General features: G+C 39.2%; 1 protein-coding gene across 3 annotated transcripts in view; it reads right to left on the bottom strand.

Annotated features, from left to right (window-relative positions):
* LOC111576077 (ephrin type-B receptor 2-like) overlaps positions 1 to 22,604 on the bottom strand; it is a 53,348-nt gene that overhangs the window by 12,038 nt on the left and 18,706 nt on the right. For all 3 annotated transcript variants that reach the window (XM_055013074.1, XM_035953494.2, XM_023281581.3), the window contains exons 2-8: positions 10,355 to 10,419; positions 7,666 to 8,350; positions 3,651 to 3,806; positions 2,153 to 2,488; positions 1,834 to 1,958; positions 1,531 to 1,693; positions 1,281 to 1,389 (exon numbers count right to left, since the gene is read on the bottom strand). In XM_055013074.1, the coding sequence (XP_054869049.1) occupies positions 1,281 to 1,389; positions 1,531 to 1,693; positions 1,834 to 1,958; positions 2,153 to 2,488; positions 3,651 to 3,806; positions 7,666 to 8,350; positions 10,355 to 10,419 (1,639 nt within the window). The remainder of the gene's footprint in view (positions 1 to 1,280; positions 1,390 to 1,530; positions 1,694 to 1,833; positions 1,959 to 2,152; positions 2,489 to 3,650; positions 3,807 to 7,665; positions 8,351 to 10,354; positions 10,420 to 22,604) is intronic.

Genomic DNA, 22,604 nt, shown 5'->3' with positions numbered 1-22,604 from the left:
GTTAACTTTTTGACAATGGTCATATCAGTTCAGTCAGTGAATGTCTACATTTACTAACCACATCTATCAAAAGATTCATCACCTTCACCCACTCTGGTCCCTGGATTTTTTATTTTATTTGTTAGTTTTGGTACAACATTTACAAAGAATTGACTTAACTCATTTATGACCCTATTCCTATTATTTATAGTTCTACTATTTTCAACAAAATATTGTTGGTAATTTTCAGCCCTAATTCTATATGTAGTAATGCTATTCAATACTGCTAATGTGGCCTTAATGTTGTTTTTATTTTCTATTGTAATATTCTTTCTTTACAAACTCTCATAACATTTATTAATCTAGTCTTTTATCTGTTTTCAGCTTTTGTAGTTCTCTTCTTTATACATTCTCTATATTGTACGCTTTTCCTTTTAGAAGTGTTTTGAAGCCCCCTTGTACACCACAGTTTTCCATTATAGCTTTGTTTTTAAGTGACTGCCTTAATGGACAGTATTTGTTGTAAAATGTAACAAATATATTCAAGAAGATCTCACGTACATTGCGAAAATCATCTTAGTAAACCAGGTACCAGTCTTGAGAAGTAATTCACTTTTCAGGTGATTCCATGGCCGTTTCACTTTGCATACGCTTCTATTTGATTTACTTTGTTGTCTTTACAATTGGAACTACAACCTGTGATTCTGTGAAGTGGTCACTAATATGATTTATTAGGAATTAACTAATCATGTCATTTTGCATATTAGTTAATACATTGTCAATTAAAATAGCACATTGTGTTGTTATTTTACTTGGCCTAAATATCAATGAATATAAACTCATTATTTAAATGTTTGCAGTAAACTCATCAGTCATTCTGTGTTTGTTTGGATTCAACTAATCTATATTTAAATCCCCACAAATAAACATCCCATTGCCTTGCTCTAACTTAGCAAACATTCCCTCCAAGATATCTCTAAAGATTGCTAATTTAGTCCTGTAATCCTATCTATACACAACTCATGAAAACATTTGTCTCTGACTTTGTAAGAAATATGGACATGAACAGATCCTGATATGATGAAGAGGCTGGGATCATTCCCAAACAATGTCTTGATGTAACACGTTCCGTGTTTCTTATATGGATGATGACCCACAAATAGAATCAGTGATGGCACACAGCACCTAAAACCTACAATGTTGATGATGGAATATCTTACTAAATAATGGTTTGGATGGAATTTGCATATTTTTTTATTTTGTTCCTATGATATTGTTGGTTTGTAACAATAGTGGCTCACCTGCGACAAACAATTATGACAACAGTGATGGCAATGATAAAGACGACCCCTGCAGCAGATGAGCCAATGATGAGGGGGAGCTTTTCCTGGATACTGGAGTTATATTCCTCTGCAATTTAATAGAAAGAAAAGCAAGAAATGTCAGTTGAATTATCAGTTTAATCCAGTGCTGGTTTGCAAATGAGGAAGTGCCTTGGGGTAGACATTTGTACAAATGAAGTTGGCCAGTAAACTTGATTGTCATTCCTACCTTCAGTCATGGTTTGGAAGTACATTTTGCCACTAAACCGCCCAAATCCAGCAACTGTCCGAGCCCGAACCTGGAAGACGTAGATAGTTCCAGACTTCAAACCTCGTATGACTGCAGTGTTGGTCTGACTCCTTGTCAGAGATGAGTTCCACTCTGCCTGGTTCTGAAACACATGCACGAGAAACCAGAAATCAGACAAATCTGTCAGTGGAAATAGTCAGCAGGAAGATTGTCACTATCAGTGGGGAAGCCGTGATGCCTATGGCAATCGTGACAAAGACGGACTCTGTATCACTAATGCACCTTCTCATAGTACTGCAGTTCATAGTCGAGGATAACACCATTGGGCTGATCAGGCTGGGACCAGGAAAGCGTGATGCTGTTAGGAGTTCTGCTGACCTGGTGGATGATGGACACTGCTGATGGTGCTGAAATGAAAACATAAAAAAAGTGGCTGTAAAGAAAATACTGACAGACAGAGCATCTACTAAAACTAAAAGCGATTGGATTACTAAAACTACTGGACGCAATAATGATGTAAACATATTCGTGATCACTCATTAAATTAGTGAAAAGTCAATTGAAGGAAGTTATGCAACGGGAAAAGAGGGTTTAGCCTCACCAGCCTGGTTGGTGGTGATGTTGACAGATGTGTACTGTGGTGAATAAGGACTCTGGTCCGACACTCCGTTGACAGCTTGTATTTCAAAGGTGTACTGGGTGTGAGCCAGGAGGTCGCTGATGTGGACGCGGGTGTCGGTCAGTCCCAGCTGACGTGGAACAAACTGTACATTGTCTCCACAGCGGGTGCAGCCACCACGTCCACTGCCACAGCTTTTACAAATGATGTTGTAGACAACATCTTCTCGGCCTCCACCCTCTTGTGGTGGGCTCCACTCCAGCCTCAGAGAGGTTTCATTAACGATGGAGATAACGTTTTGTGGTGCTGATGGAACAGCTGGAAGAGAGAAGGGAGGGAGGAAAATTTTCTATTAGGTATCATAGTAAAAAAAACAACAACAAAAAAAAAATATATATATATATATACATATATATACATAATTATAGCAGACTTACAACAAATAATATTTTACATTTGCCCCTTTTTTCCTATCTGCTGCTGCCATCTCTGGATATATTTTCAGCTAATTTTGTTTAACTCATCAGGGTACAAAGCTGATTATCATTACACAATACATGAACAAATATAGGACAGTTTTAGACTTGATTAATGGTTTGCATATTTGTTAATTCCAAATGACAAAATAACGAAAAATAATCGCATGAAAACAAAATGTTAAATAGAGTTCATGTGATTACAAAATTACAAAAATGAGCTTCATCTTCATTTTTGAACTTTGGTTCAGTCTTCAAAGAGAAAGAAACACACTGCCTTTCCTGAATCCAATACTTTACCACTTTGAAAGTTACTGTAAAGTTGAGTGCATTCTTAGTGGGTATTGGACCCTGCCAATGTTGTGTCTTGCACTGATTCTCTGCCTGGTGTGGGGAGTGACTGCTGTACAGTGGCAACAGGACAAAATCTATTCTTTGAGGCTTTTGTGGTTCTGCTGCCTTCGGCTGGGACCACCACTGAGCACTGGGGCAGTCAGGACCTCTAAGTCTGAGGTTCTCTGCTGGACAACTGTGAGTTTGCCCTCCAAGATAGGTTTGTGTCCTTTTAATGAGTGAAGATAAGATGGAACGCAAGATCGACAGGTATAGTTTTGGGTAGCATTTCTAGTTGAGAGAAAAGTGCATGGAATACTGTTCTTGGTCTTTTCGTTCTCTATTCACAGCTTCTGCAGAAACAGTAACTACCTCACTATTCAGCTGTGACACAGGTTTAGAAGGGAAATGATGTGCGTGGCATCTTATGCCTCTAGACTTAAGAATAAGTTAACTACACTGACATAATTGTAATATTTACAATTATGTCAGTGTAGTTAACTTATTCTTAAGGCTAGAGGCATAAGATGCCACGCGCATCAGCTCAGTGTTTTCATTCTGTCTATGTTCTTTCAAGATGCAGAGAGACTCATATCGAAAGGTTTGAGCCTATTTGCAGCAGGTACAAGGTGATCCAATAATGTGCTGTCCTGTCAATTGCGTTTACATACTGGTACATGGCATCTGCGGAGGGTCAGAGTCAGTGCGGTAGTAGCCATTGCGACAGACACAGTTAGTAGCTCCTTCGTTTGTAGTTCGGCTGTTAATGGGGCATTGCAGACATTTGTGATCTCCCTGTGCAGCCTTGAAGAAGCCTGACATACATGCTGGAGAGGGAATATACAGCAGGGAAGGATATACACACACAGAGAAGAGAAAGAAGACATAAGAAAAAATGAGCTTAGGAACAAAATGCATGCATTCACAATATCCGCTAAATAACTAGCCTCAAAAAATACTGTATGGTTGAATTATCTCCACACTGACACTGAAATACAGAAAACTGTAAGGTTACTAGGTTGGGATTGATTGCTTGGATCCTGCAATGGGTTGTAATATATTGAACTGTAATGGTGTACCTACTGTAAATAATTAATAACTGAAGACAATGTATATAAAGTTATTTGTTAAAAAGAATCCTGATGCTAAGGATATGTGTAATAAATCAGCATTTCAGATAACAGTGACCCTTTTCAGTATTTAGTCCTTAATTTCAGTTCTTAATGGTATATGTTTTGTTCTGCAAAGCTATAATTTCAGTGGTGACTTGTTTCTTAATTTACTGTCACTCTTATTTCATTGTTATATTTATGAAGCATCAAAACATAGTCAGCAAAAGCTGAACACTTACTTTCTATTTTTGAATAAAATTGAAACATATAGCTCTATGCTAACATTGTAGATATTAAAAGTAAATTGAGGATGTTTCCAATTTTTATTAAATTTATTTACTAATGAACAAAAAAAGTGCAGTACACAGAAAAATATCAAACTTTGCTGTGTGGTCATTAAAGTCAGTTGAACCAAGCAAAACTTATTTTACTGTGAGCACAATTTGCATTTAATAGTAATAAAATAAACGATAAACTTTATTTATATACAGTAGCACCTTATCAAAGTTCTATACAATAAATAACATAGTAAAAGTAAAAAAGAACCAGAAGTTAGGATAAAATAATTTCAATAATTACAACTATTACCAGCATTACTTGTAAAAAAGTCAAACCATAAAAGTGACTTTTAAGAAATTATTTAAATGAGGATACCGAGTTAGCACATTGCAGCTATAGGCAAGAGTCAGATGCATGTGTGGGTTTTCTTCGGGTTCTCCCACAATCCACAAGCATGCAAAGTAGGTGTAGGTGTGAATGTGAGTGTGCTTGTTTGTCTCTATTGTTGTCTCAGTGGTTTAATTGTATTATTGTGTTTATGTTGTCTTTGTTTTTTGTTGCAGTTTTGCTGCAAAAGAATCTCCACTACTCAATGTAAGATCTTACACAGAACACATCAAACTCCACCTCATGGGGGCAGTGTTCTGTAAGTACATCCCTTGACCTCAGACCTTCAGCCATGAGTATTCAGGATATGCTTTCAACCTCTGCACGACATTCATGGAGACAACATTTGACACGGAGTGCTTGAATTAAACATTAAGTACAGTGTGCATCAACAGAGGAGCACAGTAGCTGAATATTTATGTTACTATTCCACATATTACCAAGCATTAAGTGAGACGCCTTACCAAGGCAGACTCCTATGTTTCGAATTAAAAATCATACAAAGCAATACTACATATTTTGAGTACCTTGAATTATATGTCCATTTAAGGCGAAGCTCTGGTGTGGTATGACAGTGTAATGGCAATAACCCAAGAAAAAGAAATTATAGATTTCCCGATCTCATAATTAAGACCTACTAGCTCATAATAGTCGTTAGAATTGTTTAGAAAAAAAGCACACTGATTTGCTTACAGGATGCTTCATGGATAAACAATGCTGCTAAATGTTTTTAGTTAGGTCAGACACTATGCATTTTTGCGACGTAACTCCTTTACAGTAACAGGACAGTATCTGTGTTTTCACTCTTGTATGTGGTGGCATATTCCACTGTTTTCTTCGGCTTCCACCCACAGTTAAAACTTGCTGAGGTTAACTGGTGATTCTAAATTGTCTGTAGCTGTGAATGTGAGTGTGCTTGGTTGTTCTGTTCTGTTAACTCTTGTGATGGGCTGGTGACCTGTCTAGGATGTACCCTGCCTTCATCCTACCACAATGGAACTGAAATTAAGCAATCGACACATGATTGAAGTGTAGACTTTCAGCTATTTCAGGGGTTTTACTAAAATATTGCATTAACTGTTGATGAAGTACACACATTTTAATATAGCTCAAATGTAATTAACTAATGAGCAATTTCATGCTCTTCTGTGGCCTATTTCCTCAGTATTTCATGACAATTAAGGGGATCAAAGGTCTGGAGTTGATTCTGAGTGCTGAAATTGCTTTTGGCAGCTGTTCATGGGAACACTCAATGTGGATTCCAAAGAGGTGTCATTGCAAGTAAAGGAGGTCATCATTAAGCTGAAAAAAACAAAGCAGACCTATTGGAGCAATAGCATAAGCTTTACAAGTACCTAAATTGACAATTTGGTATGGTGTTGTTGTAGTGGGAAATCACTTGTGAGTTAAACACCAAAAGGTCTGCAAAATCACTAAAAGCAACTACGGTGGAGGATCATGGATTTCTTATCTTTGTGAGGAAAACCCTTTCACAACATCTGGCAAAAAAAACACTCTCAATGTTTTAGTTGCATCATTCTCAAAGTCTACAGTCCAGAGACACCTTCATGAATGAGGGTTTACCACAAGATGCAAACCACTGGTAACACCTAGCCACAGAGAGGCCAGATTGGTCTGGCACTAAAAAAATTGCTTAGTTTTAGAACAACATTTTCTGGGTTCATAAAACCAAAAATGAACATGTGGCAGAATGATGGGAAGAGATTGAAATGGAGAAGGAAAAGAAGGGCTCATAAGCCAAAGCACTGCACATCTTCTATCAAACACATGGAGGAGGCAGCGTTACGTATGGCATGCACATGTATGGCTGGCAATGGAACTAGGTCATTGATTTATTGATGATGCGATATCAGTGGTAGGAGGATGAATTCTAAAGTGTATAGAGCCACACCTTCTGCTCAGATTAAGTCAACTGCTGCATAACTGGTAGGATGAGAATGATGCTTCAAAATGCAGATGAAAAACAACCATGAATATTTGGGGATGTCCAAGGGTTACTGACATCAAGCAGTTGTCAGCTGCAAAGGATTTGCATCCAAGTAATAAAAATCTTCTTTACATGTATATTTGTGTTAGATGTGTTTTAAGTCTGTGAAAATATAAGGACTAAGTAAAAAATGTGTGATTCCTAATGCAAGTCAATGCAATATTTTATTAAAACCCCTGAGGCAAAGCTGAAAGTCAACACTATAACCGCATTATGATTGGTTAATTTCAGATTTCTTGTGCTGGTGTACAGAAACAAAACTGTGAAAATCATGTCACTTTCAAATACTGATCTAACTGTAAATACATTATAAAATAGTTTAATCTAAAATTTAAGTCAAGCTCAACTTAAGTTAGCCTGCTCTAAGTAGCTTAATTTCAAGGAATTTTAATCTCATAAATATGCATCTTAAAACTACCAGTATAGTTTTATTGTACTTTGAATAAAAAATGGTGTATAGACTAAGGTATCACAAATGCAAAGGATCGAGTTACCAAAATAAATTCTCTTTTGTAAAGTAATGCAAATTTGAGAGAGTTAAAGTTACATTTGGTTAGCTCAATCTATGGCAATTTACAGTTTGTCAATGCTTCTGACTGGCTATTGGTTGACTGATCATTTTTGCAGCCCACACTGTCTCACTCACTGATTAGAACAAAGAGCCACAGCCACAAGGGAGCACATTCACTGGCAAATACTGAAGATTCTCCAAGGGATAAAGATCTCCCAAAAAGTCACTAGATCGGTCACTCAGCAGTTCTTTAAAAAAAGAGTAAGTTCAACAGGTCTACTGAATACCCGCTCAGTTTTACACCAAATTTTGTTACAGCACGACTTTAAGAGAATTCCCAGAAACAGAAATGTCAGAAGTAGCTGTAGAGCAGCACTGATCTTCCATACCTTTGCAGACTGTGCCATTCTCCAGTGCCTCATACCCGGCTTTGCACATGCAGCGCCCAATGGGTACCATCCACTCTCCATCCCCATTACAGTAGAGCTTGATGGGTACATCCACCTCCTCCCCATTGGGAACACACACTCCTCTGGCTGCAACCAAAGAGGTGCTCTCTGCTCCGGACAAAGTCTCAGGAAAGACAGCGCCATTCTGGATTACAAGGGGACATTTCCTGTAGAAAACTCGAACAGCAATAAGTGACATGCAGGCCCCATAATCCTGGAAAGCGAGGTAGAACCCGTTGCGTGAAACAGGTCCAAAGCTTCGAACTTCACTGTTGATCTTCATGATGCGTCCACCAAGATCAACCTGAGAGAAACTTTCATCAGCTGCTATAGTGTCCACTTTCACCCAGGGGTTCTCCATCCAGGGTGGGGATGACTTTGTGGCGATGTCCGAGTCAGACTCATAATAATACAGATTGAAGGTCTCCTTGCAGGAACCAGGGACATTGGGTATGGAACTGCAGTCGCGCACTGAGAACTTCATCTGGACATGGATGCGCTGAGCACCACGACGGCGAATGTATTTGGTGCGTACCCAGTTGTTCTGGCTGCTGTCAAAGACATTGCACACTTGGTATGTTCGAATGGTGTTCATATTTTCATCATAGCCACTAACTTCTTCCCACTAGAAGAGAGCACAGAAAAAACAATTAAAGCGGCACAAATGTACTAAAAACACACCTACATAGAGAAATAGGTCTTCTTCAGCCCTGCAGCTGAAAATCTTGTTTCTGCTATCCTCCTGTGATTTAAGTTCCCACCTTCAGATTTAGCTTCAGAAGTTCACTTGAGGATGTGTCAGTAGATCACAACAACTTTGTTTTTAAAGTTTATTTTACATTTTGTTTGAACACACCTAATGAAATTCTGAAGCACAGAAACAATGTCAATCAAATTCGACCTGTGCATCTCAGACCTCATTTTGTTTCATAAATGAATATAAATTGGTCTCATATCCTCCTTAAACAACATCTTGATTTGTACTAAATGATATTCACCAAGACCCAGGCCTACTCAAGATAAGCTAGCTAAATGATTAAGCTAGCAGTTCAAGTTAAATTATGTAGGTATCGAACATGGCTTGAGCAGAATGCAAGCTAGTTTGATCATTTCCTAGCTATAACATTATTAATAATACCGATGTAAATTAAGACACACTCTCTGCTTTTAAGATTAGGGTTAAAACTTTCCTCTTTGATGAAGTGTAGCTGCTCAGGATCACCTGAGTTATGCTGCTATAGGTTTAGACTGCCAGGTGACTCCCATGATGCACTGGTCAACTCTCCTCAGTTCTCCTCTCTCTCTTCTATACAGTTATACATCACTATAACATGTCACTAACTCTGTGTTTCCCCTGAGGTTCTGTGTCCTGTGTTTGTTCTCTATGCAGGTGTCTCTGGATCTGGAGCTACACGTCTCTTACATTTTAATTCGAATGCCCTGAGTTGGTAATTTTGTAAACTGTCACACCCAGGTGCAGATGATTGTCTGCATAGTTCAGTTAAAATGAAAAACGAGCTTGAAAGTTTCATCATCTATTTTTTTTTATTACTTTATTTATGTATGATAGTCCCTCAATGTATCTCTTAATTCGCAATTGGTGTGTTGCTTCACAATATTTTTGAACAAAAATTTAAAAATGACTCATCATTCTATTGTTTTATTTCTGTCTTTTGCACTTGTGGTTGGACTGTACCAACAAATTATGTATACATTGATGCATCTAATCTAATTATGCAACATATAACCATAAAATATGAGTCTTATGGGTAATCACACAGCACAAACATCACTTTAAACACATAAAGCTGATAGGGTGCACTTTCACTGCTGCTACTTTACATTCTGATGATAATAATTCTCTATTTTTACCTGCGTAGGGTTTTGACTGCAGGGCTTTTACTTGTAATAGTCCATATTTACATTGTTGTACTGGTACTTCTACTTAAGTACAAACATAAATACTTTTTGTCACAACTGCAAATTACTTAAATTAATTGTCTTTAGGCTCTTTTGTGAACATCTGTAAACTCTGAGACAATGGTCTCCCCAAACATCAAAGCAAAGCTGTAATACAAGGTGGTCCATGGACAATGAGATACAATGAGATGCTGAGGTAGTTCAGTTAGCAGGATCTGATGTCTATGACTTTTTAGAAGTCAATTATATTCATACACTACCGTTACAAATGTCTTTATTTTTGAAAGAAAAGCATTTTTTTTCAACAAAGATAGCATTAAATGAATCAGAAATACAATATAGATATTATTAATGTGGAAAATGACTATTCTAGCTGGAAATGGCTGATATTTAATGGAATGTCTACATAGGAGTACAGAGGAACATTTCTAGCAACCATCACTCCTGTGTTCTAATGGTACATTGTGTTAGCTAATTGTGTTGAAAGGCTAACTGATGATTAGAAAACCCTTGTGCAATTATGTTAGCACATGAATAAAGTGTGAGTTTTCATGGAAAACATGAAATTGCCGGGGAGACCCCAAATTTTTGAACGGTAGTGTACATTCTAGCAAAGTTACCAAAGCAGCCGTGACATGGTAGCAAAACATTTGTATAGTGACTACATGTTTTACAAATTGTTCTTATTGTCTTGTTGTGTTCCACTTACCCCTTGTGATGGGAAGATGGTCCAGCCCAGCTCTGCTGTTGCAGTTGTTGAATCCATTAGTACTTCTGCAGAAGACAAAAACAAAAAGGCTGAAGTTGGACAAATATTTGTTTTTACAGTTTACAACAGAAGGAAGTACACTGCGCAATATCATTTAAACGGAAAATGCTTCAAAACTGTATTATCTTTTCAATTATTGTATTATTTCTAAGTTGACTAGTAGAATAGTCATTATTATGAGCATAGTACCCCTAACCAGTTGATGCAGTTGTCCTCCCAAAATGAGACCACAGAATGTGTACTACTTGCACAATGCCACTCTAAAAAACAGACAAGCAAGTCCTTCAGACTTCGTACAGGGGCTATCAGTGAAATCTGAGTTTTTTGACAGCTCAGATAGTGTGAGGGACATTACATGACAGCATCCAAGACCCTTGTTTGCTCTTTGGCACAATATGTGAAATTAAACTTTTCTTAAGAACATGAAAAGAATCCTAATGAGCACTAGGAGCACATTCTTTGGTCAAATGAGACCAGGATAAATTTGCTTGGCTCAGAAGGGGTCCAGCATGGCTTAAGCATGTCCAGATATGGCACAGTCAATGCATAGGGGGGTTGTATTTTCACTTGCTTCTCAATTACAATTTTAAGATTTTTTCTTCATGTCTGTGCCTTTTTTTATTTACTCATTTTTGTTTTCCAAAGTTTTTTCTTTTTACAATGTTTCAACAACAATTTTCTGTCTGTTTTGACATGGAGGGGAGGAGTCTGAAAGGAGGGGCAAGGAACATGATTTAAATATAATTGGCTTGATATGCCAATTATATGTAAATCATCGTCCTCCCTCTAGAACCAGTCGGTGACTGATATGACTGCAAGTTCAGGTATCACAGTCCTGCCTCTTTATGTTTATATGAAAACAATTCATATGTGTATATTCTGAGGTTTCTAAGATTGTTATAAATCTTTATTCACTGTTTTAGAGGCATTGATTTATTGACAGCTGTAGTTAGTGATGCAGTTGAACTGTACCGTCCTATTCTCAGTTATATCAGTGGATCCACAAAAAACTGCTCAGGAACTGACTATTGAAGAATTACTAAACCTTGGACCACATGTTTTATTTGAATAAATCTCACAAACAGGGATGGATGGGTTTACACTTTATTATTATAATATTATTATTTATTTATTATTTTTATATACATAATGTTGGGTTTGCACATTGCACTTTTGTTTTTAACCAGTGTGATAATGCATTGCACTTTAATTTCACTTATTTATTTTTTATTCTAGATGTTTATTTTATCTGGATGTTCATTTTATTGTGGTATGTGTTGTCTGTGCAGCAGACCCCTCTGCCTAAGACCAGAAGACCAGACTAGAATTTGACAGAAAGTATAGAGATGAGCCTCAAAAATTCTGGGACAAAGTTTTATGGACCGATGAGACAAAAATGAACCTTTACCAAAGTGATGGAAAGGCTAAAGTTTGGAGAAAGAAAGGAGCTGCTCATGATCCCAAACATACAAGCTTATCTGTGAAACACAGTGGAGGTAATATCATAACTTGGGCTGGCATGGCTTCTTCTGGGAGGGGCTCATTAATATTCATTGATGATATAACACATGATGGCAGCAGCAAAATGATTTCAGAAGTCTACAGAAACATTCTGTCTGCCAATTTAAAGAAAGATGCAACCAAACTGATGGGGAGATCCTTCACGGTGCAGCAAGATAATGACCCAAAACACACTGCCAAAAAAGTGGAAAGTTTTAGCCTGGCCAAGTCAATCTCCAGACCGAAACCCTATAGAGCTACATTTTTAACTGCTAAAGAGGAGACTGAAGGGAGTAACCCCATAAAACGAACAACTGAAAGAGGTGGTGAAAGCCTGGAAAAGCATCATAAAACAAGAATGCAAAAATGTGATGATGTCAATGGGTCTCAGGCTTGATGCGGTTATTGCAAGGGAAGGATTTGCAATTAAACGTTAATCTATTTAAAGTCTATCTGTTCCAATTCTTTTGGCGTTCTGCTACAAATAATGTTATCTCCTAAGTTGTGTATCAGATCCAGATGTACATACCTGGAAATAAAAGCTGAAATGTTGATCTCCTGTCTCATATTCATCGTTTGATGTCAAACTCAAATGTCTTCAGTCTACAGCAAAAATAAAGGAACTGGCCTCATTGTTCCAATACTTTTGGAGGGGAATGTATGCACAGATGAAAAACATTGTGCCCCTCCTCCTTTGATGTTCTTTAGTGGAGCTGATCAGCTTCGGTTACCATTAACACCATCATGCTGGTACAGATGCTGCTGCAGAGGGTCTATGAATGGAGCTGCTGATGCTCTGTCTGTGGAGTCTCCCAGCAGTTAGAGTCCAGCTATTGCATATGCACACCTGCATAGTACCGGGTTAAGTTTAATGCTTTTACTACTAAAACCTGTCTATGTGAAAAACCATCTCTCACTGATTTCAGTTCAGTGTTAGCACAACAAGCATACCAACACAATGAAAGGAATAAAAGGTTGCCCAGAAAAAAGGTTGAACTCAACTAATGTTACAAATGTCTATGCTGGCTAACAATAATGTTTTTTTTTTTTTTTTTTTTTACTCTGTTCATTTTATTCTGAGCACTTTTTAAATACCACAACACTCTGAGAGCTCCTCTGCCTACCTGGAGACATCTGCTCTTTGTGTCACTTTAACTATAGTGACATTCATAAGCTCCATGCCATCCCCCCACCAGAGTGGAACGTCAGACGGGACTATACAGCTAAGACTGTGTATCCAAAACATGTTCAATTATTTACATCAACCTGACAGAGTGTTGCTGAGTCAAGCTTCTTCCTTCAGTGGCTTTTAGGGAAGGATTCCAAAGTGCTAGTGGCTACAAATCACAGTTCACCTCTTCTTCTCCCTCTGTGTTTCGAAATCTTATTACAAAATATAATCCCGTCTGATTGGACATAATGCTCCCCTTAAGGCATTAAAATAATGAAGGTCATTAATGAAAACATCTGACAGGTCATCCAATATTTCAACAGGAGTAGCTTGACAACTCTTACTGTGCTGAGATGACACACTCCTTAAACACACAACTGTATATTATTTGTCAATTCAGATGGGTCTATGCATCCAAGTAGCTATTAGCTAACAGAGCAGTAAGCATGCTGTATCATTGGCATTAAACATCCTGCTGCTATTTTCAAGTTGCTGTTGCTAGCCAAGTAGAAAAACGGTTGCAACTATGTACTGTACCTCTGTATGAGAAAGACACAAAATAGCATCGCCATTAGTCATAATTACCCTAGTTATCAACACCACATGTTATCATGTGCTCCCTGTAGAGTTGATGACCATATATTCATTGATCAGAAAGTTCAAAACTCTTTTGATAGTCAACTATTCTTCATACAAAAGCCCATTGTTTGGTTTGGACTTCTTCAATTAAAGAATTTCTAGTTTAATCAGTGGTAAAAGTAAGAGTTTTTTGTCCTTAACATAAGTTTTAATATGTTTCATTACTTTCTCTTGTGTTGAGTATAAAGCTAAAGGACATCTGTTTAATGTAACAAATAGTCAGGTGTGCATAGGTAAGAAAATAGAGGTGGTTTCATCTTCTCTCTCAAGCTTTTTTTTCATTCTTCACACAAGTACTTATTTTTACTTGTACTTATTTCCCATTCACACATACAGCAGAAGACCAAATTTCCTGGGATCAAATATGCTCTTCCTGAAGCACAATATGAATATACAGTACAAAAATACAAGAATAGCTGGAGCCAGCAACCCAACAAGTAACTGACATTCAGAGCATGGACAAGTCAGGTGTGGACGAGGTGGCTAGAAATTGCTAGATTTGTGTCCTCAAGTGGAATGCTTGCAGGACACAAAGGATGCATAAAGGATGCATAGTACTTTAGGGTCATCGACAGGAGTCATCAGTTTATGGGCTAAGGTGCATCAAATGACGTGTGTACAGAACATCTAAAGTACAAATATTTGTCTAATAGACAAGAAGCAGGTGTTGACAAAGCAAAGATGGGGATGCTAGTCAACACAATTAAAGTAGTGCAAATCTCACATAAATTAAGTTCAGCAAGAGAAAAAAGAGGGGCCATAGTCTTAATTAACACATTGAGAAAGCACCTGGGTGAGATGGGTAAGTTATCAAATATTTTGCCACCTGAATGATACTCGGATGAAAACACTCGTTTGTTGTCCCTTCACAGAAACCTCTTAATGTTCTACACCACTTACAGCTGCAGTATGCAAAATAATACTTGATAACTTCCTTATATGTGGGGGAAACAGAGATATTTTATCCCCTATTTGAGTGGCTTTAGAACTGGACAATTCACAACGTCCAAATCTATGTATTTCTCAACAATGCGAAATCATATGATATGTTGTGAAACTCTTTTCACAACATATCTTTGGGTGATAAAACTGTATTAAGCTGTGGGACGAGGTAGGATGCCAAACTGGATCAAATATTTTAGATTATTTTTTTTAAAAAAATAGGTGTCTCTATATCCAGTGATGAAGGAATGCCAAATGTAGGGAGTGTACAATGATTAATGATATTTTTATCAAGTTGAAGCAGGTTTTGGTGTATCACTAGTTGTTGATAATAGGGGTATATGGAAAACAGGTTAAAATGTAGACAGCATTCACATGCAACTGCAGCAGGCCTTGGGAAATGTTTTAAAATGTATCTGTAGCATACCGAGGAGCAGAATGACAGTTTACAGTGTGAGGTATGTCAAAGCAAAGCAAATCAAAATCCAGGACCCTGTGTGACAGCTGTAAATTTAGCAGGAGACCATTTGAGAAGACAGCTAGCCCAAAACTTTTATACAAATGGAACATCTGCACAAGACACTCGGACAACAAGGCGTCTCCTACTTTCCAAAGGAACCGATAATGTTCACAACTGTCAAGCAGCTCTCGAGAAGAGAGAATTGTATTCTTTGCTGTGACCTCCTTACCTTCTTGTCTTTCAAACAAAATAACAGAAATAAGAATGAACTAAACAGTTTTAAAATCTAAAATTTAGGAGTGCCAACAACACACAAAATCTGTCCCAAAATCTGGACATAATACTGGATCATATGAAACAGTGTTGGAAAGAACCCCTCACATCTGAAGTGTTTGTGGAGGACACACACAAGGCACAAACACCACTTTCTCTCTGTCGCAGCCATAACAGACACAGAGACTTCATCCCAAGCATATGTTTCTAACATCTTACTTTTCTTATTGTTTAATGTATAGAATTATAAGAATATGGTGGTATTCTTAGTGTGATTAGGATTTTTTTGCTATCATGTATGATGAATTCATATGCATGTTTACATAATTTATAATTATCTTAGGAACTGTACAAGATAAACATATCATGTCGGATTTCATCATCATCACCTGAACATAAGGATTTCAGACCTGTCATTATGACAGGTCTGAAATCAGAAAACAGATCTATATGTTTAATGAAAATATTTCAAAGTACGTTCTAAAGTTAATTGGCCTCCAACCTCTTACAAACAGTGAAGTTTAACACCACCTCTGTGGAACTGAACACATCCATGATTGGCTAGATAGTTATTTGAATTTCATTCCAAAATTTTACATATATAAGAAAGTCACTGGAATCCAACTGGAGGCTTGTTTATTACTGGTGTTTTCTTTTTTCTTAATTATGTACTTTTTTTCTAATAAATGGAGGTGTTCTCCTTTCAGAAACATATTCAATTCAATTTAATTCATCCATCCATCCATCCATCTTCTACCGCTGGTCCGGGTCGGGTCGCGGGGGCAGCAGCTTTAGGAGGGAAGCCCAGACCTCCCTCTCCCCGGCCACATCATCTAGCTCCTCCCGGGGGACCCCAAGGCGTTCCCAGGCCAGCTGGGAGACATAGTCTCTCCAGCGTGTCCTGGGTCTTCCCCGGGGCCTCCTCCCAGTGGGACGTGCCCTAAACACCTCACCGGGGAGGCGTCCGGGGGGCATCCTAATTAGATGCCCGAGCCACCTCATCTGGCTCCTCTCTACGCGGAGGAGCAGCGGCTCTACTCTGAGATCCTCCCGGATGGCCGAGCTTCTCACCCTATCTCTAAGGGAGAGCCCAGCCACCCTGCGGAGGAAACTCATTTCAGCCGCTTGTACCCGCGATCTTGTTCTTTCGGTCACTACCCAAAGCTCGTGACCATAGGTGAGGGTAGGAACGTAGATCGACCGGTAAATTGAGAGCTTCGCCTTTCGGCTCAGCTCCCTCTTTACCACGACGGACCTGTACAGCGCCCGCATTACTGCGGAGGCCGTAGCAATCCGCCGGTCGATCTCTCGCTCCATCCTTCCCTCACTCGTGAACAAGACCCCGAGGTACTTAAACTCCTCCACTTGGGGCAGGACCTCATCCCTGACCCGGAGAGTGCACTCCACCCTTTTCCGGCTGAGGACCATGGACTCGGATTTGGAGGTGCTGATCCTCATCCCAACCGCTTCACACTCGGCTGCGAACCGATCCAGTGAGAGTTGGAGGTCCTGGCATGATGAAGCCAACAGGACCACATCATCCGCGAAAAGCAGTGACGGAATCCTGAGGTCACCAAACCGGACCCCCTCAACACCCTGGCTGCGCCTAGATATTCTGTCCATAAAAATTATGAACAGAATCGGTGACAAAGGGCAGCCCTGGCGGAGTCCAACTCTCACTGGAAATGAGTTCGACTTATTGCCAGAGATGCGGACCAAGCTCTGGCACCGGTCATACAGGGAACGGACAGCCTGTATTAGGTGGTCCGTTACCCCGTACTCCCGGAGCACTCCCCAGAGGGTTCCCCGAGGGACACGGTCGAAAGCCTTCTCCAGATCCACAAAACACATGTGGACTGGTTGGGCAAACTCCCATGCACCCTCAAGGACCCTGCTGAGGGTGTAGAGCTGGTCCACAGTTCCACGGCCGGGACGAAAACCACATTGCTCCTCCTGAATCCGAGGTTCGACTATCCGGCGGACCCTCCTCTCCAGTACCCCTGAATAGACCTTCCCGGGGAGGCTGAGGAGTGTGATCCCCCTATAGTTGGAACACACCCTCCGGTCCCCCTTTTTGAAAAGAGGGACCACCACCCCAGTCTGCCAATCCAGAGGCACTTGCCCCCGATGTCCATGCGATGTTGCAGAGGCGTGTCAACCAGGACAGCCCCACAACATCCAGGGCCTTGAGGAACTCCGGGCGGATCTCATCCACCCCCGGGGCCCTGCCACCAAGGAGCTTTTTAACTACCTCGGCGACTTCGACCCTAGAGATGGGAGAATCCACCCCCGAGACCCCAGGCCCCGCTTCTGAATCAGAAGGCGTGTCGTGTTAATTCATTTTTTTTTAAATATAGTGCCAATTACAATTCACATTGTCTCAAGACGCTTTGCAGAACCCATATGCCTGAACCCCCAGAGCAAGCCTTAAGGTGACAGTGGCAAGAAAAAACTCCCTTTTAATGGTAAGAAACCTTGAGCAGAACCTGGCTCATGTGGGGGGACCCATCTGCTGCTGGTCGGCTGGGTTGAGAGGGACAGAAGAGGTAAAGGGGGTGAGGGAGAGGGAGAAGAGAGGGGTGGGGGACAGGAAAACATAACACACATTGGGATACATGCATGATAAGATCGATGATAGATGATACATGTAAGTACAAGCCAACATGTAAACTGATTCATGAGTTTACTGTTATGGTGTAAGGCTCTGGCATTAAATATACTACATATGTCGCTGGTATTAAGACGCAAACAGTGTGTAGATCAAGTATATTAAGGGCGATGCAGAGTAGACTAGTGGAAATGGGGAGCTGGAAGCAGTGGCCTGAAGGAAGGACAGCAGCACTAAGCCAGTTGGTGGGACAGCAACCACAGATCAGAAGCAATCAGCTCCAGGACCAGGGACACTCAGAGAAGGGACACAGGGAGAAACAGAGTGAATGCAATGCAATAATGGTATATATAGTAAATACATAGGTAATGAGAAAATGGCTCGGTGCATCGAGAGAGGTCCTCCAGCAGCCTAAGCCTATAGCAGCATAACTAGGGGCAGAACTAAGGGACAAAGAAGAAGTCAATTCTGTCCCGTACATGCGGACTTCAACTGACCCTGTCAGGATCACCCAAGTCAGCCCTAACTATAAGCTTTGTTAAAAAGTAACATTTTAAGCCTGGTCTTAAAAATAAAGAGGATGTCCGCCTCCCGAACCCAAACTGGGAGCTGGTTCCACAGGAGAGGCGCCTGATAACTGAAGGCTCTGCCTCCCATTTTACTTTTAGAAATTCTGGGACTTACAAAAAAGCCTGCAGTCTGAGAGCAAAGAGTTCTGCTAGAGTGATATGGTACTATAAGGTCTTCAAGATACAATGGAGATTGGTCGTTAAGAGCTTTGTATGTCAGGAGAAGGAGTTTAAATTCTATTCTAGATTTCACAGGAAGTCAATGAAGAGAAGTCAGCACAAGAGAAATATGATCTCTCTTGCTAACTCCCGTCAGTACTCTCGCTGCAGCATTTTGGATCAACTGTAGGTTTTTCGGACATCCTGATCGTAAGGAATTGCAACAGTCAAGCCTAGAAGTAACAAATGCATGGACTAGTTTTTCTGCATTACTCTGAGACAGGATGTTCCTGAATTTCACAATATTTCTCAAGTGAAAGAAGGAAGTCCTACAGACTAGGTTTATGAGCAAGTTAAAAGACATAATCTGATTAAAAATAACTCTGGGGTTCCTCACAGTAGTACTGGAGGCAATGCAATGGCTAATCATCAAATGGATACTTAGCCCCTGGAATATATAGAGCTGTTGCAGTGTCAATGCATCAGTGTGTTAGATGGAAACTTGGGAGATCTACATAAAACAGAGCCGGAAACATCAGACCTGCCCTTCTGTAGATCCACCAGTACAACCAGTATTCACCTATTGTGAAATTGACTATTTTTGTCTATTTTTTGAGAAAGGTGCAATGTGCACATGTTATATAGTCTGCTTCTCATGTCTTTGTTGTTAAGCAGCTCACACTGAAATCTTGGATGACCCGTCAACAGATGTTTTCATTAACGGCCTTTGTTCTGTTGCCATTAGCGGAGCAGTACATTAGATAAGATGTGATCAAGAAGTGAAGCATCATAGGAAATAGATATTTGTCATTTGCCTATGTTCCTGGCTCAAAAGCAGTATGACTTCAGAATGAATACTTCCAAGTCAAGTAGGAGATATGGGAGAGAAAAAGAGCGTTTTCCACAATTATCAGTGCCATGCCATGTCTCCCTACAGTCAGTGGTGAGAGTGCGTGTGCATGTGTGTGTATGTGGGTGTGTGTGTGTGTGTGTGCGTGTGTGTGTACATGTGTAGTTGTGTGCATATATGTATATATGGAGAGAGGGAGGGATGGGTTTTCTTGTTTTTAATGTTTTTAAATGTTGTAAAGCACTTTGTGTTGCATTTTAATTGTACAAAAAGTGGTATATAAATAAAGTTTGATTGATTGATTGAGAACAGCAAGGAAAGTTCTTAAATCCATTTTCTCACTCTCATCGGGGAGATTGGCCGTTACCTCTCTGCAGACATTCTTTTATGATTCAACAAACAGCCATCCACTCATAGTTGATAATCTGAGTTATCCAGATACTCCTGAAGCATAATGTAAAATCATTTTATTTCCATGAAATCTGTGGTGGCCTTACCACTTCATGACAGATTAATCAAAGAGGACATGAATACTGCTAAGTGGTGACGTCACATTCAGTATGTTGCAGAGTAATTATGGAGTCACATGAAGAACCCTGAGGGTGACTTTGTCTTGGAGGGAGTGAATGAGCTAAACCAGAACAAGCGGAGATTGGCCAAAGCTGTAGAGACAATGACTAACAGAGCAGAAACTCATCTGGCTTCTACAAGCTATTTACTTCAACTACCATTCTTTAATGACTAAAGAGCTTTATGTATGGACATTGTTACAGACTAATACAAAGATATACTTATAGTAGTACATAGTATAGTAGCACAGAGTTGTGGGATGCAGTCAGTAGGAGCAGTGTTTTTCACACTGAGAACACACAGAACCACATACACTTAAATAGATAAAAGCTGGAATATCTTATTGCATGTTTTGGTTATGGGCACTATGAAGAGGAACTACATCCGTTAATTATTAGTGCATGTATACAAATATTTATCATATCAAAGTGGTCAAAACCAATTTTTTAAAACTACAGCCAGTTATGACATTTTGTCTTAAATTCATGTAAACACTTCATGAAAAGATAACTAAACAGTATGTATCATTAGGAGAACTAGTTATGACTGTTGATTGTGGATGTCAGCCTTGTATTGGTCTGTAGTCAGGCGGAAATATGAGCACCCACTGTTGCATCCAAATGTCTCTTTTTTCCGGGTGCTCGCTTCCTGTTAGTATCAGCAGCGATTAATGAGGAGCTGGGAGGGAGCGGCAAGCCAGGTGTCAGAGCTGCCGCTAAATAGGAATAAAGAGGCCATGAGCAGTGACCCGAAACCAATTCCCACAGACTCAGCCAAGAAGGACTGGAGACGTGAATGTGTCTCTGTGTTACAGCAGTGATAAAGCTGCAAGATGCAAATTCTTTTTTTTTTTTTAAGAAAAAGTAAACAAAGCGTTTTAATTGATTGTGATTATTGATTATTTTTGCTTTAAATTTTATTCTGATTTTGTATGAGACTAGTTCTGAGACATCTGTGAAATTAGACAAAATATACACGTAGCAAAAGCATTTTCTAGACTTGGCTCACCTTGAATCTCTTTATAAATGAGAGCAGAACCTACATTATCTTTGTATCAACATCAACATGTTTTAAAATAACTTACTTTGACAAACATAAGTGTGTTTCCTATAAAGCATTGCATTTTCTTTTAACAAAACAAGCCAAAATTCTTAATGTTACAGTAAATGTCTAAATATAAGTAACTGTTGGTAATAAGAATGGATCAAATGACTAGTCTTACTCAAGGTGAACCTCGGCTCTACAGAGAGATCAGAGAGTGCAAGTCGACAACAAGGGTGTAAACATACATATATATATATAAACACACACATATATATATATATATATATATATATATATATATATATATATATATATATATATATATATATATATATATATATTTATATATATATATATATATAAAAGAAGATGTGAGGTTCTGAATCCAGCATTGTTTATGAAGAAACCAAAAGACACCTTATATTTTACAATAATTGTGTCTCAGGAAAAATATTACAATAAGGACTGTAATGTCCAGCTGACTTGAAAAAACTAATAATTTCAGTATTGAATATAATATTCAGTTTTTAGGCAGCTAACTGGTTTTGTCTTTCAATCCTAACTACTGTAAGGATAGTATTGTATATGGTGTTGTGTTGATATATGTACTGTATACACTTCTAGTCCAATAGACTATGAGCAGTACTGGGCAACGGTTTTAGCCACTAAATGGAAAGTAAAGATGTTTTAAAAGAAAATTATTTCAATAGTTTTTTCTGTCAGTTAGATTCATACACAAGGTACTTGGCAAGTGGGTTGCTTCAAGCATATTAGATAACTTGCCATAGTTCCTCTGAGGCCTTAATCTGACTCAGTGTCTTCTGTCTCTTCATTTAATCCCAGACTGACTTCATAATGTTGAGATCAGGACTCTGTGGGTTCAGACCATCAGTTGAAGGACTCCTCCACCTCAGGCAGAAAAAAAAATCTGGCTAGATGTTTGACGGAAATAAATTTGGGACCAATCAGATGCAGCCCCAATGAATAAAAATCTAAACATCTAAAGTCCCTAAAACATTTATCTAGTATTGTACAGTATATATTTGCCTATTAGATCAATTACAGAGTCACTTGAAATAAAATTTTTAAAAACAAGATGAGTGAATTTATTGCACCTACTGACTGTATTTAGACTAATTTTGCAGACGGACAACAGATGCAGCAAATATCCGACATGAAATTTATCATGGCCAGAGAGAGAAGAGCTCAGAAAACATGAATTAAAATGTTTGTTAATAATGAAGAGCAGCGCTGCAGTTATGCATTTAAAATGCAGGCAGGGCTTACACTGGCTGGAAATGCCGATGGGTTGCTGGAGCAGCGAAATGGGGACAGCGTGGGCTTGCAAGGGCAGGGGGTGCATTAGTATATGTTGCCCTCCATTCGTGACTAGACATTTGTCATG

Source organism: Amphiprion ocellaris, chromosome 8 (assembly GCF_022539595.1).
Source record: "Amphiprion ocellaris isolate individual 3 ecotype Okinawa chromosome 8, ASM2253959v1, whole genome shotgun sequence".
Classification (NCBI taxonomy): Eukaryota; Metazoa; Chordata; class Actinopteri; family Pomacentridae; genus Amphiprion; species Amphiprion ocellaris.
This window is presented reverse-complemented; position numbering and strand designations above follow the sequence as displayed.